Source organism: Egretta garzetta, unplaced genomic scaffold (genome assembly GCF_000687185.1).
Source record: "Egretta garzetta isolate BGI_Z169 unplaced genomic scaffold, ASM68718v1 scaffold299, whole genome shotgun sequence".
Lineage (NCBI taxonomy): Eukaryota > Metazoa > Chordata > Aves > Pelecaniformes > Ardeidae > Egretta > Egretta garzetta.
The window spans coordinates 1,893,808-1,908,023 of record NW_009260696.1 but is presented as its reverse complement, the minus strand read 5'-3'; the positions used below and the strand labels follow the sequence as shown (position 1 = coordinate 1,908,023).

At 47.4% G+C, this 14,216-nt stretch overlaps 1 protein-coding gene across 1 annotated transcript in view; it reads left to right on the top strand.

Annotated features, from left to right (window-relative positions):
• Nucleotides 1-451: 451 nt before the first annotated feature.
• LOC118453010 (E3 ubiquitin-protein ligase RNF216-like) overlaps nucleotides 452-14,216 on the top strand; it is a 45,582-nt gene continuing 31,817 nt past the window's right edge. The window contains exons 1-2 of the mRNA XM_035901319.1: nucleotides 452-542; nucleotides 1,451-1,500. Coding sequence (XP_035757212.1) covers nucleotides 467-542; nucleotides 1,451-1,500 — 126 coding nt within the window. The 5' untranslated portion in view covers nucleotides 452-466. The remainder of the gene's footprint in view (nucleotides 543-1,450; nucleotides 1,501-14,216) is intronic.

The window sequence follows — 14,216 nt, the reverse complement described above, 5'->3', positions numbered from 1 at the left end:
AAAGCAGCATGCCAGGAGCTCTCCTTGATTCCCTGGAAGCTGGATGGTGCATGCCAACAGCTTGCTCCCTGGCTGAGGGGGAGCATCTAGGAAAGCCAGGGACCAGGAGTGAGTTCTCCCCCCTGGGAGAACTCCCGTAGCTTGCTTTTTGGTGTATGCTTGGGCTGGGCTGGGAGCAGCTACAGGAATTGAGTGGTGCCAGCAGTAGCTTGCTGCTAAATGCCCCTTTCCAAAGAGGAGGCGCAATGATCAGCCCAGAATCAGTCCTTGCCTTGTCTGTGTACCTGCCACTCTTCCTCAGGACACGTAGGATGGGGCTGTAGGAGCTCTGAGAATATCTCACCTGGAAAGAGGATAGAAGCAGGCTGGGTTAATTGCCATGGTGGGGTGGAGAGACTCCATCAGTGGGAGCTCAGGTGCTGCTGCTTTTACAAGGTCAAGTATATTTATGCAGTGGTATGTGGAAATGCTTCACTTGATAAATGAGTCTGACAGAGGAGGAGAGGGCGAAGCCCAGCCTGGAAATGGACCTGAGGAAAGAGGTCAGTTTAAATGGGGTATCTGTCTTTTATAGGGGGGAAAAAAAAGCTGCTGAAAGCAAGAACTCAAACTAGTCTCTTTAAAAATAGACCATGTAAGTCAGTGCAATTTCAAGCAACAAAGCTTACTCCTGTGCTTGCTTTCTGCCTTATATAGCAATATCCATTCAGTGAAAAAGCAATTCTCCCACTGTTTACTGACCACTGAATACCTCTTTGTCAGGTCTATAAGAGGTAGCAGCACTATCTTCCCCTTCGTAGCTTTGTCCTTTGCCGAGGAAAGGTCCAGAGGTAATAAGCTGAACACAATTTCACGTGGGGATGGAAACTTCAGCCTCGGCAGTCTCATCTCGCCTTCTCTCCCTAGGCACAGCTTGCAACCGTTTAGGCAAAGGAGCCACCGAGAGCAGCTGCAAACCTGTGGTGGTCCTTGCAGACTCTGTGATGACAATGTCTTTGGAGATAAGCTGATGGACTCCACGAGGGGTTGGATAAGAGCACCATGGGTGGGTGGTGCTGGAGTGTGAAAGGTCCTTGGTTGCCTTCAATGTGGCAAGTTGCCAGAGTGGTCCTGTAGCCAAACTGCTGGGACTGGAAGGATCCTGAAGGCTGAAGTTGTGCTGAGGGTTGAGTAGAGGCTGAGACCCGCTGCAGGCTGAGACAGAGCTCTACGTTTTGCTTTTCCTCCTAGGTCCCTTTGAAAAAAGAAAGGGAGGGGTGGGGTTCTTCCATTTCATGCAGGGAGCAAGAGAGGGAGTAATGTAACGTGATTGCCATAACATCAGGGAGAAACCCTAAATGTCTGTACGGACCGGAGTGCTCAGATTGCTCCATTTGTTTGATTTTTATTTATTTTTTTTTTTAAACTGTGAAGTAACTTAGCCTCTGCCACTTGTCTGTCCTCCCAACAGGGAGCGATGCCACCGAGCTGCCCTGGGACTGCTGCAGGAGCTCAGGACAGGTACCCTTCACAGCAGCAGGGGGAAGTTTAAGGTTCAAACTCTGCCCGGTGCTACTTGTATTTGCAGAGCATTGGAGCAGGGTTATCGTTTCGCTGCTGCAGTGGAAATGGAGGTTGGAGAGGATGGAAAAAGGCTGTTCCCAAGCCAAATTAAAAACATTGTTCTGACCTTAGTCAAGAAGCTACATCTTCCCTCTCTTTCCTCCCCCTCACATTCCTGTCGTAGTAATCACTGATCTCTAACCTCAGCTTCATTCTGCCACAGCTAACCACTTAAAAAATGCACTTAGAAACCCCCAGCTCTCTGCGTCCACCTTGTCTTGCTGTACCTTAGTGCTTCCAGGGCAGCGTTATCTTTGGAGGGGTGTGAGTCAGCAGTGGAGGTTTGGAATCGTATCGTGTCAGGGCAGCTGATGGCTGCCTCCTTCGGGCCAGAGCACTGAGATGGCCTAACCTGGCGTGTGTAGTGCAAGGAGGTGTTTTGCTTCTCCTTTCTGTTTGCACATAAACAGATTTCAGCAGATGACACAGTCATCAGACTTCCTGAGCTAATACAAGGCTGCTGCAGACGATGTCCATTTTGGAGGCTGTCAGTAGAGTTTGCTTCCTAATTTGGTCACAGTGTGCTCAAGGCTGGCTTGCTTTCCTTTTTTCTTTCTCTTTTTTTTTTTTTTCTTTTTAAAAACACCCATCCTTTTATATCATTGCTGTGGAGGGGAAGCTGTTTGTGTCTGAGAACCTCCAGCTCCTCTCACTTCCTCTCTGCAGAGGAAGTGATACTTGAAAGGTCTCTGAAAAAGCAATGCAGTTCTGAAGCTGATCTTTCCTTTTTTTTCTTTTTTTCTTTTTTTTTTTTCCCCTCCTTTGCCACTCTTTCGTGAGCTCATCTCAATGAGCCTGCTGGCTTTTTATCCCTTCTAGGTGGTCATCTGAGCCCTTAGCGCTAGAGGGCTTGGGAATAGTTCTCTTAAGTGACAGTGAGTTACGCTGCAGTTAAATAACAACGTTGATAAGCTGATATATGGAATATGTATTGCAAGGGGGAGAGACATATGATTTCAGCTAATGGAAAGAGCACGTGCTTTGTTTTGTTTCATACCTCACCACTAACAAGAGGCCTGGTACCATGTAGGAAGCTGTAAATGCCGAACACTTGGAGAGAAATAGCGTGGCTGGTCAGCTCTGCTAAACGACCTTTAAAAGTTAGCTCATGTCTTGCAAATCCTCAAGAAAACTAGGAACCGCCAACACCTTTAGAAGATGCCTGCTTTTCAGTGTTGGACCTGAGCCAGCCCCAAAGGAGCTGCCTTCCTGGCATGCAGGGGACAGTTGAGCCCTTCCACTGTCAGGGTTCTACTGTGTTAGGACAAGGGGAAATGGTTTTAAGCTAGAACAGGGTAGGTTCAGGCTAGAGGTAAGGAAGAAATTTTTTTAAATGAGGGTGGTAAAACACTGGAACAGGTTGCCCAGAGAGGTAGTGGAGGCCCCATCCCTGGGAACATTCAAGGCCAGGTTGGATGGGGCTCTGAGCAATCTGATCTAGTTAGCAGTGTCCCTGCTCACTGCAGGGGGGTTGGACTAGATGACCACTAGTGGTCCCTTCCAACCCTAAACATTCTATGATTCTATGATTCTATGAATGTGAGGTTTTCATTCAGCAGCAGGAACAGTTGAAAAATCAACACCAAACCTGTAGGCTCCTGTTTTTCTTCTATGTCTTTTAGAGAGCGGATCATCTTGAGTGCCATCACGCGGCACGACAACCGGGGGATCAGGCCCAGTCAGCCTGGGTTTATGAAAGGCAGGTCCTGCTTGACTAACTTGATCTCCTTCTAAGGCAGGCTGACCCACTCAGTGCATGAGGGAAAGGCTGTGGATGTTGTCTACCTAGACTTTAGTAAAGCCTTTTGACAGCATTTCCCACAGCATTCTCCTGAAGAAGCTGACTGCTCGTGGCTTGGACGGATGTACTCTTTGCTGGGTAAAAAAAATGGCTGGACGGCTGGGCCCAAAGAGTTGTGGTGAATGGAGTTAAATCCAGTTAACAGCTGCTCGCTAGTGGTGTTCCCCAGGGCTCAGTATTGGGGATAGTTCTGTTTAATATCTTTATCAATGATCTGGACGAGGGGATTGAGTGCACCCTCAGTCAGTTTGCAGATGACACCAAATTGGGTACGAGTGTCGATCTGCTTGAGGGTAGGAGGGCTCTACAGAGGGACCTGGACAGGCTGGATCCATGGGCGGAGGCCAATTGTGTGAGGTTCAACAAGGCCAAGGGCCGGGTCCTGCCCTGGGGTCACAACAACCCCATACAACGCTACAGGCTTGGGGAAGGGTGGCTGGAAAGGTGCCCAGCAGAAAAGGACCTGGGGGTGCTGGTTGACAGGCGGCTGAGTATGAGCCAGCAGTGTGCCCAGGGTGGCCAAGAGCATCTTGGCTTGTATCAAGAATAGTGTGGCCAGGATGCAAGGGCACTGGTGAGGCCTGTACCCGGCACTGGTGAGGCCGCCCCTCAAATGCTGGGTTTGGTTTTGGGCTCCTCACTGCAAGAAGGACATGGAGGGGCTGGAGCATGTCCAGAGAAGGGCAACAAAGCTGGTGAGGGGTCTGGAGCCCAAGGCTGATGGGGAGCGGCTGGGGGACCTGAGGGTGTTCAGCCTGGAGAAGAGGAGGCCGAGGGGAGACCCTATCGCTCCCTTTCTTCCCCAAAAGGGTTGTCAAGCCTTGGAATGGGCTGCCCAGGGAAGTGGTTGAGTCCACTTCCCTGGAGGTATTTAAAAGATGGGTAGAAGAGGTGCTTAGGGACAGGGTTTATTGGTGGGATGGCAGTGTTAGGTTAATGGTTGGACTTGATGATCTCGGAGGTCTTTTCCAGCCTAAACAATTCTATGAATCTGTGCTGGACTTAGCAGGAAAAGGAGGAGGGGGAGAAAAAGTTTCAAGGTGATGCAGTTGAGGATGCAGGTCCAGCAGCTTGGTTCAGCACTATCAAGAAGCTTGTGTGCCTTGGTGGCAAAGCTATTGCTGTTGAGGGAGCTGCTGTCTGTGTTGGAGAAGGCTTCCTGGCCTTGGAAGCACAGGGAGATGCTAGGTTGCCTGCTCAAATCCAGCACTATTTGAGGTTCAGAGTACATGTCAATAAAAAGCTTCAGCAGAGCCTCAGGTTAAGGTACACCAGGGGCAGCTCGATTGCTGGTGTTAAAGGTTTGGCTGTAGATAGGTAGGTATGGGCAGAAGTTCCTCTGGAGAGGGGAAACTTCAGTGTGCGTCATGTGTTGGATGCCAAGTTACTGTTGACCTCTGGAACATGAGTAACGGAGAAACAGGAATACAAAGTGGTGAGGCAGCAAGTTTAGAGGGGAAAAGGGAAGGTGAAACAGAAGTTTTCTTCTAATATAGTAAAAATCACCTCTGTGTGTCATTCTTACTTGCCTGTTATCTTCTAATTAGCCATGACTGACTCACCTACCACTTCCACCTGAAAGGAATGATATGTTTTGAAGTATATGGCTTATAATCTCAGTAGGCCAGCATTTCTTCTCTTCCTCCTCCCTCCCCTTCCAGTGTCCCCCAAAATGCATTCTCTTATTGCTTTTAACCTTCAAGCCTCTTTTCTTCTGCTCTCTCACTGTTACTACTCTTGCATTATTAATGGCACTGTAGCAATCCAGCCAGAATGTTGGCATTACTAATTACTACTTACAGCAGAGGAATGGGGAGCAAGAGAGAAACTAGGTCGGGAAGCGTGGTCATCGTAAAACGATAGCATCAGAACTGGGGAGCAGAACTCTTTGTACGAGATGGTGTGTGTTGGAAGTGGCCTCCTTCACCCGGTAGCATACCCGTGCACATTCACCACGCGCCTCCTCCATGCTTATTTGCTGCGTGCAAATGGGAAGACGTTCTCGCACATGCAAAAAGGTTAATGGACCTGTAATTTCCAGGAGCAGAGGAATGGAGTGATGTGTTGTGTTCTGCCTGGCAGCACTTCAAGCATCACAAAATTCATGTGCTCTTCATTGCCGGTGCTGTAGTAGGAAGCCCCTTCCCTTGTTAGTGTCAAAGGCTGAGGAAGCGTAAGTGGCTGGGTTTGGTTTTGCATTCAATGAGAGCCTGCCACACTCGATGCGTTCAAATTGTCCTTGGTAGTACCAAGGGCATCCTATAGCCGTGAACATCTCTCTATGCTCCATGTAAGAGAATATGGCTGCTATGAAATCAGAACAAGAACATTATTTGGGGGATGCAGCAATTAACCTGTGAACACTGGGCTGCTGTAAGCATAAGGAATCGCCTGTTTCCGGTTAATGGAGCTGTGCCTCTTCACTCAATTGGGCAGAGCATCCGCTTGGGAATCTGGCATCCCTTGGAGGCCTTGCGTGAACGGTTGTGCTGTTGTGTTAGCTAGCCCCTTGAGAGAGGGGCAAGTGTGAAAGGGGAAGTGTCATTTACTGTAAAATGCATCAACGCTTACGGTAAGTGACAGAGAAAGTCATATCTTTAAACACATGCTGTCGTCTTTGAAGTAGTCAAAGCAGCTAAAATATATATAGGTCAGGAATAAAACACAAATACAAAATTGATCAGTGTGTGCTGACGAAATCTCCCAAAAAGATGCTTTAGAAGAAAAAAGACAAACTGAAGCCTAACCTCTCCCAGAGCTATGAATTTGCTTGCTTGTCATGAGGGGACGAGAGCACGTCTCTGGCTCAAGGTGGCAGATTCCTTAGAAGTCTCTTGGAGACAGGGGAAGGGTCTGTGCGTTTCTTCCCTCTCTGTGTTGCTGGTCCAAGTATGTGTGACCGCCTGTGCATGCATCAGTTGGGTGGCATTGCTTGTGGATGAATATGGGGAAGCACCAAAGCAATTTGTGCTCAGGCCCTGCTAGGCGGTCATGCATCCAGATAAACTAGTAGTGTGCTTCATTTATATTCTCGACAAAGCCGAGGGACCGGCACATGAGCAGCGTGACTCCCTTGCAAGTCAGATGGTAACTTGCACAAAGCGAGCTGGATATTTAGGCTGGGCAGACTTGACAATATCCCCTTTCAAAGATTATCCTTTAAAACTGTCCTCGTCGCACACCGCCTTTGGCGCCTGCCTGAGCCTTTTGTAAGGATGAACAGTGTTTAAAAGAGAGGCTGGCCACTCTAATCTCTTCTCCGTGGGCTGCAAAATCTCTCCTGCTGTAGCTAGCCAACTTTATTTCTCTAACTGATCATCGTAAGTGTAGGGCTCTTAAATCCTGGCTTGTATTTTATCCGTGGTGTTGGTGGGGCTGTCTGTTATCTTGAAGTGAGCCCCAAGCAAAGCTTTGCTATTGCAGCTTAGGGCATTTGAGGGAGAGCAGATGTTCCCGTTGAGTGGGAGCTGATGATAGGCAGTAATTTCTACCACGTATTCAATAAAGCCATGGTGGAGCAGGAGAGGTCTAGAGTTTATGACCTCAGTATTTTTTTTTTTTTTTAAAGGCAAGTACTGATTTGCCATTAAAACCGAGCATTGTCAGCAAGGCAAATGCTTTCTTGGTCCAAAATTTCATGTGCACGTATTTAATTAAAAGGCGACAGGGTTAATGAAGCTTTGAGTGCGTAAGGCCTCATTCCCTGAATTTAATTTTCTTTAATTGCTCCAGAGATGGAAATTCCCAGCTGTGGTTGTCCCCTAACATGTGAATTAGGGAACTGGAAAGGGACAATTTGAGTTGTCTCATTCAGTGCCAGCTTCTTCCTCTTCTACTGATTTTTCATCTTTTTTTTTTTTTTTGTTGAAAGAAGATTAGATAAAAATGCTTTAAGTCAGTGTTTTAGCTTTGCGGTGGAATTGGCAAAGCTGTGAGCTGCCGACACCTTGGACACCGGGAGCGAGGTGAAAAACAGGGGGTGCTTGTGCAGATCGTGTCACTCATCCCTAGTGTACTACAGAAGATCAAGAACAAATGCAGTTTTTATTCTCTTCCCACCCCAATACCTGCCATTGCATTCTGCATCGGTGGGGTTGGGTTGACTGGATCGCCTGCCACAGCCCAAATCAAACCAGCCTTCAGTAGTGTGCAGTTTGGGGGAGGAAAAAAAAAAACCACCACAAAAAAAAAAGTCTTTTGGGGGTGGATTTCTTGCTTGTATACAGGGGCATTTGAATAGTGGGTTTAGTGCTTAAGACCTCTGTGAGAATCAGGGTCTTTTTTCTGATCCTCTCATGTTAACGGTTCTGCAAGCTCGTAGTCCGAGCTCTGCAAAGCTCTGTAAAACAGCGAAAATCTAAAATGCAGCAAATCCGTGTACCAGTGAAATGATCAGTGGTGGAAATAGCCAATCGTGTTCCTGACTTCGTTGTAATAAAAACTTATGACCCTTGCTGAATGTCCCCGTATGTGGCACGCTCTGTCTCTATTTGTGACAATGCCATCAAATATTCCAAGGCTACTGTATGTTTTTATGTGTCCTCATGGGCTTGTTAGCAACTATAGCCTTGACTAGATGGTTAACGGAAAAGAAAGCTTCCAGTAGCAATAGAAGACATCGGGGGTTAATTTAATGCACATCTAACATTGGAGCAATAGGAGCAACAAGTGTTTTGGGTTTTGCCACAGATTTGACTCCTTTTGGAGGTCTTAGCTGTCAAAAATCCTTGGGAAAATACGCAGTAGCATCCCCTTGATCTGGTGGAGGCTTGCCATAACCAGCCAGCATGTGGTACTGATAAATCAGCAGCCCGTACGTGAAGAGGTGTTTCGGAGCTGTTGGGCTTTTCCAGTAAGAAGCTGGTGGCTGCTGGTAAGCTGTGGTGTCTAAGGTGGTGCCTGGGGTACATCTGCGGGCCGGGTGGGTGCGGGGGCAGGATTATTTTGGACAAGCTGTGCTTTGCTCTCAGGAAGGTATCCTGTCTCCTTCGGCCGCTGCAAGAAGAGCTGCCCTGCAGGTACCCCTGCCCCAGCAATGGAGCCGGAGGGGTGCGAGGGTGGGTTTGGCACCCAGCACCCTGGTGATAATGTGTTTGGAGAGGTGGCTCAGAGAGAGGTGCCCTCCGCTTGTGAGCTCTAACCTGCATTAATCAGCCATGTCCGTAGAATCTCTGCCTGAACATACGAATCCATAAAACCATTAGGGTTAAAAAAATTTCTAGCATTCTTTAATTCTTCCTTATATCCAGTCAGCCTGTTCAGATGGAGTCAGCACAAATACTGCTCTCAAGCTTGCACTTCTAGCCTGAAGGAAACCACTGCCTTTGCTACTGCATAACACCTCTCCCGTGCCATGATGGTTTAAGCAACCTCTGCCCTGCCGAATAACTAATAGCCAGGGTCGTCGTGCTGGGGGCCGGGAGGTCCAGGGCCTGGCCCGTGGGCTCGGGGAGCAGAGGTGATGCTTAAGTGGTCTCCGTGCTGCTACCAATATAAACAGAGCAGATGTTTCCCGGAGTCGGGGGAGCATTAATGGAATGCGTCGGCCCTGGCTGATGCAAAACATAGCTGCGAGTTTTGGGGATGAGGTCAGCGGTATTGAAAGCTGATGGGAGTTTAATGTCGAGTCTGCCTCTCCGAGCCGAGGGGTCAACAGAGAAAGCCGCGGCTAATGGAAACGCGAGTACGCTTGTCATAAATCAGTGCCAAAATACTGAACAGGCATAGCTGCTGCTGGATCCCGTGGCCAGCGACAGTTCTGTAACCACCCATTAGCTATTTGGGGGCTGATTTCCTCTCCGGGTCCTCATAGTGTTACTGTTTGACTTTAGAAGAGACAAATAGAGGCTGAAAATGGAGGGTTTGGGGAAAGCTTTACCTCCCTGTGCTGGGAAAGCCCTGCCTGCTTCACCACCTTCCCCCCAGCGTTTGTGGGGGGATCTGTGGTTACTGCATCCCACCCGTTTGGGGAATGGCAGGAGGGCAGCTGGGATCTTGTTTTAGGCAAGTTTTCCTTCTGGATGGATCGTGTTTCTGCCATGAGGTTGCTAGGAAATCCCGAGGCATCCAGGAAAGTATCGAGAGGCGGGAGGCAAAGCAGGGTTGGCAATGCTTAGAGATCATATGGGGTTGTTTGTTTTGTTTTTTTTTAAAACAAATCTCGTAAAAAGTAAGAGAGCAGCATTTTTCTAGACAATGAGAAGTCAGTTTGCTCTCCAGACCAACCAACATATTTCCCGTAAAGCTGGACACTGTAACATACCATTTGCCAACAAGATAAGATGGTCGTATTTGTTCAGTGATTTATCCCCTGTGAAGCTAATCTGAAAGAATGCTTTATTGCTCTATTTATTTTTTCAAAAGAAGCTTCTTTGACCTCTTTTTTTTTTTTTTTGTATTGGGAGCATGCATGCCTTTAAGCTAAATCTCAAAGTCCGGACAAAATTGGGGTCTGGCTTCAGGGTGGCTGCTTAAAACACAATATCCAGGGGCTGTTAGTGGCAGGGATGCCATTCAGAAGCTGAGAGGTGAGCATCTCTCCCCAAGGCCTTTTCTGTCTTGAAAAGCCTCGCCCGCGATATTCAGCCTCATGCAAACCAACAAAGCCAGTCTGCAGCTAGAAGGGGTTTGGGTTTGTTGGGGTGGTGGTTTTTTTGGGGTTTGTTTTTTTTTTTTTTTTTTTCCTTTCTGGGCCCTCCTTAAAGGACAGAGGTTAAAACAAAACAGATTCTCTTGGACAGTGCCTCTGCTCTGCTAAGAGGCCGGTGCTGTAAGAGGCCCTGGCTCCTGGCACGTGAAGCGAGGATCCTACCTCCTATGTGCAAGGGGATGTCAGGTTTAATAAAAAAAAAACCAATCTGCAAGAGCCAGATGATCCCCCGCGAGTGGGGCGAGGGAGGGGTATCGGTGGTGTTATTGCATTACCTCCATCCTAAAGTTTTTGTGTATGCAATTATCCATGTAAGTAAAACCCGAAAATGCCTCCTTACGGCCCCTTCTCCCCAAACAAGGGAAAGGATTGCAGCTATCGGAGGGGCCTGCGAGGAGAAGGACGGATCTTTCAGGTAGCTGGAAGCCGTGCCAGTTTGTGTGTTTGCTGGTAGCCTGCTGCTATATTTAGTTTCTCTTGGCCTCCCCAAATGAACGCATTGAACCTTTCTAGATATGGAGATAGGCACAACACCAACCTGCTTGCCAGCTTCTCGGCTTCGTAGTCGTCGTTTTCAGCCGCGGTCCTTGCCGTTCCCGTGTTTGGGGTAGGGGGGACTTAGATGAGGTTATGTGAATGCGAGTTGGTTTTGTAGCTGTTCTGTCTGCAGATGAAACCTGAGGTATTTTTTTTTTAAGAAAAGCTGGGGTTTTTGCAGTATGTTTTTATCCTGTGACTTTAACCCTTTGTGGCGTGTGTCAGGTGTGCTGAGCAAACAGGAGCCCGTAGGAAACTTTCCCAGTTTTGTACCACAAACAAGCACACGAATACTTTCAGAGGCAACTTTGTTTTACTGTTAAGAGATCCCCGTCTTGAATAATTCTGACCTACCCATGTAATTAAACGAAGCATTTTTTTCCTCCTGGAACTTTATTCTGGTTGCAGCTGTTGTACAAGCTATAGATTTCTAGATTTGTCAGAAAACCATGACTTCAGACCACTGGGATTTTTGTGGGTGGGTGAAAGTGATAACAGATTAATGAGTTTTACTTAGCATCCCCATCTGCCAGACTAAGCCCATGTTCTGCACAGGAGATTTAATGCAGCTGTTTTGAGCTGGTCCTCTAAAAGCAAAGCGCCCCTTACCTAGTCGAAGCTGACCCGTGATCTAAAAAAGACCAAGCATTGCTCTTTTGAAAGGTAGTGCCTTATATATAATTATATTTACTTTCCTTTTCCTGATCCAAGCACTGCGATGAGCTCAAAGTGTGCAAATGAGGAAAAGCGATGATAGGGAGAAATGCAGGTGATCCCCTAAGGACCAGGTGTGAGCCCCAGGTACTCACCAAACACGTGGATCAGGTTCCCTGTCTGAAATTTGAACTCTTACATATTGCTGTGACACTTGCAATTGCCTTCCTTATGCTTTACCTCCATAAGTAGATAAATTAAAAGGTGTAGCATAAAAGCACTTATCTTGGTCCCAACGTGGGCGACGCGTACCAGAGGAAAATGACTGGCAAGCAATAGCTGTGCGTGGCCGCCTGTGGAAAAGTGTATGCGCTTTCTCAGATTGCGCTTGGCTCAAATCGCCGTCGCTGCGAGGGGCAGCCTTTAAAGCCCAGCTGCGAGCAGAGCCCAGGGTGAGGAATGAGATGACCTGATCAGGCAAAAGCTGCTGTGCATTAGCTGGAGCTGTTAGCTGTTCTGTTCCCTCCTGTGAGCTCTGAAAGTTAAATGGGAATGAAGTAGCTGCTGAATAAGAGATGCGTTATCCTTCACCTGCATCCGTTTATATGTAGCAAGTTGCCATGGCTAAGACACCGATCAATTATTGTTATGTTGAAATTGAGGATTATTCTTTAGCACTTTTTTTTTAATAGAAATGGGTGTCTGTCATCTCCAGTGTCCAGAAAGTAGCTGCAAAAACGAGTGTTGATGTTAGCGGGTGTATGTTGTGTGTGTGCCTGTGCGTACACACTCCCCTGCCGTTCCTGTACGCCCTTCCTCTAATTTTTTGATTGCCTGCAAGACTGGATAAACAGCCCCAACCCTGAGGAGCCCAAAGGCGCTGGGGAGTTGGAAGGTGGAGGGGAAAGGCTGGCTTGGCTGATTTGGCTGTGTAAAACGAAAAGGCATTTACTCAACGCGTTGGGTGGACTGTTCTTGTATGTAATGAGTTGTGCAACTGCACAGCTGTACCAAAACAGACCGAGGTCCTCTGACTTGTCTCCCACATGGACTCATTACAACTGCTTGTCAGGAAGATGCAAAATTCCCATGATCTGTTTGCGTGTGTTACTCCAGATTGCTTTCTGCTCAGAGTGCCTCTGTTTGGAGTATCAGTGGGCCTTCTCGCTGCTTTCTATGGGCCTGATGACAGATGCTATCCTAAAAATTTGGACTGGATAGTTCTTCCGAAGAACCTCGCATCACCGTGAAGTGAAAGCAATCAATGCAATTACCAGGAAAGCTGCTGTAGTCCTTGGACTTGCATGCTGGGGCACGTGGAGTCAGAGAAAAATTGTATTTTCTTTATATTATGGCATCAGTGACACCCAGTGTTTTGTTCTGATTCTTGGTGAAGAATGACAGGAAGCTAGAAGACCCTTAGGAAAAGTGTAAAAGTATTCTCTGCAGTCTAGAAATCCTGCCTTATGGTAAGATGTTAAAGCTGACTCTTTAAAGAGAAACGCTAGGAGATCACTTGATAAGTCTGTAAACGTACACCTTCAGAGATATATGTAGCATCTTAAACTTAACCGGTAATGATAAGATGGTATTAAAAGTCTAAAAGGTAAAGCTGGTTGAAAACCCATGCTTTGAGTCAGCCTGGAGCATTTGGATCAAGTTAGATTATCTTGATTGAGAAGGAGGAAGGGAGACCTTAGACTTGGTTGTAAATGGAATTTTTTATATGGGGAATAGATGCTTTTATAGGACTCCTTACTTTAATGGTCACTTCTGGCTTCATTCTGGATTGAAGTCTATTGCTTTAACATCATTACAATCTGTAGCCCCACCATTTCAAGCTGTGATTCAGCTAGATTGTCCAGGCTAAGCCAGGCTAGGTGTGAACAGACGCGGCTGGCTGACAGCTAAGGAGCCGAAGAACTGCAAGAAGTGGTAGCCTGGATTCAATAGGTAATGCTCTCCCGGGGATCATGCGCTGTGTTAATTAGCGCTACCAGGGGAGAGACAACCTCGGAACATGTGTGATTCAAAGGCCACAGGGCAGACTCAAAGAAGAAAAATTTATAGAGAGCCATTAGACAAAGCACCACCGATGGTGCAGAAAGTCCCTGGCCCACAGAGAGCAGCGTGCCTGCCCTGTCCATAGGACCATGTCTAGATGGACTTCTAGTGCAAGATGCCACACTAGGTTACGCTGATTTTGTTGGTGGAGAAAACCAACGGGGTCTTGATATTCAGAAGCAAGAGATCTGTATGGAAAGGGCTGTAGGTAATCACCGCATCTAAAGCTCTGCTTTTGGCCTGAACTCTGCAAAACAGCCTTCGTTTTGGCATGGTGCTTTGTAAAATGGCTGTTGTTCCAGGCTGAAGGCAGTCGTTTCTGTACATATAGACTCAGGGAAAGGTTATGCTATAAACTAGGGTTCCTCGATTTCTCCTGCTACTGAACCGATGGGTGTGGGGGTGTGGGACGGTCCTGCCCTGGGAGGTTCTCTGCGCGTTTCTGTTTGCAGCTCTCCATTTAGCGTTGAATACAGATGTTTAGGCATATGCTTAGAAAAGGCTAGTCTGGAAATAAACTCCTCTTCACAGCACTCCACCTCCCGCTTCATTTTAAGATTCTATTCTCCCATAGTAATTTTCCAAGTGGATTAGCGCAAGTCACCAAGGCATCCACATCAGTAAAGTACAGCAAGATGTTACTATCATCTCCTGAAACACTCCAGGTACTCCTCCCTCTTGCTTATCAACCCACACTCCAGTAATCCTAATAGCTATGTCATAGCAAGATTAACAGAAAATCCAGGCAAATACAAATATTTCCCTTCGAGGTACGTATTAATCCGAGAATGTGAAGTCGGGTAGATGCATTATGAGAGCTTGGAAACCTTGCTTGCGTGGGCTGAGAAGGGATTCTGCCAGGCTGGGTAAGCTGCTGCTGCTGGCTTGGGGAAGAGGCGTGGGGCAGCC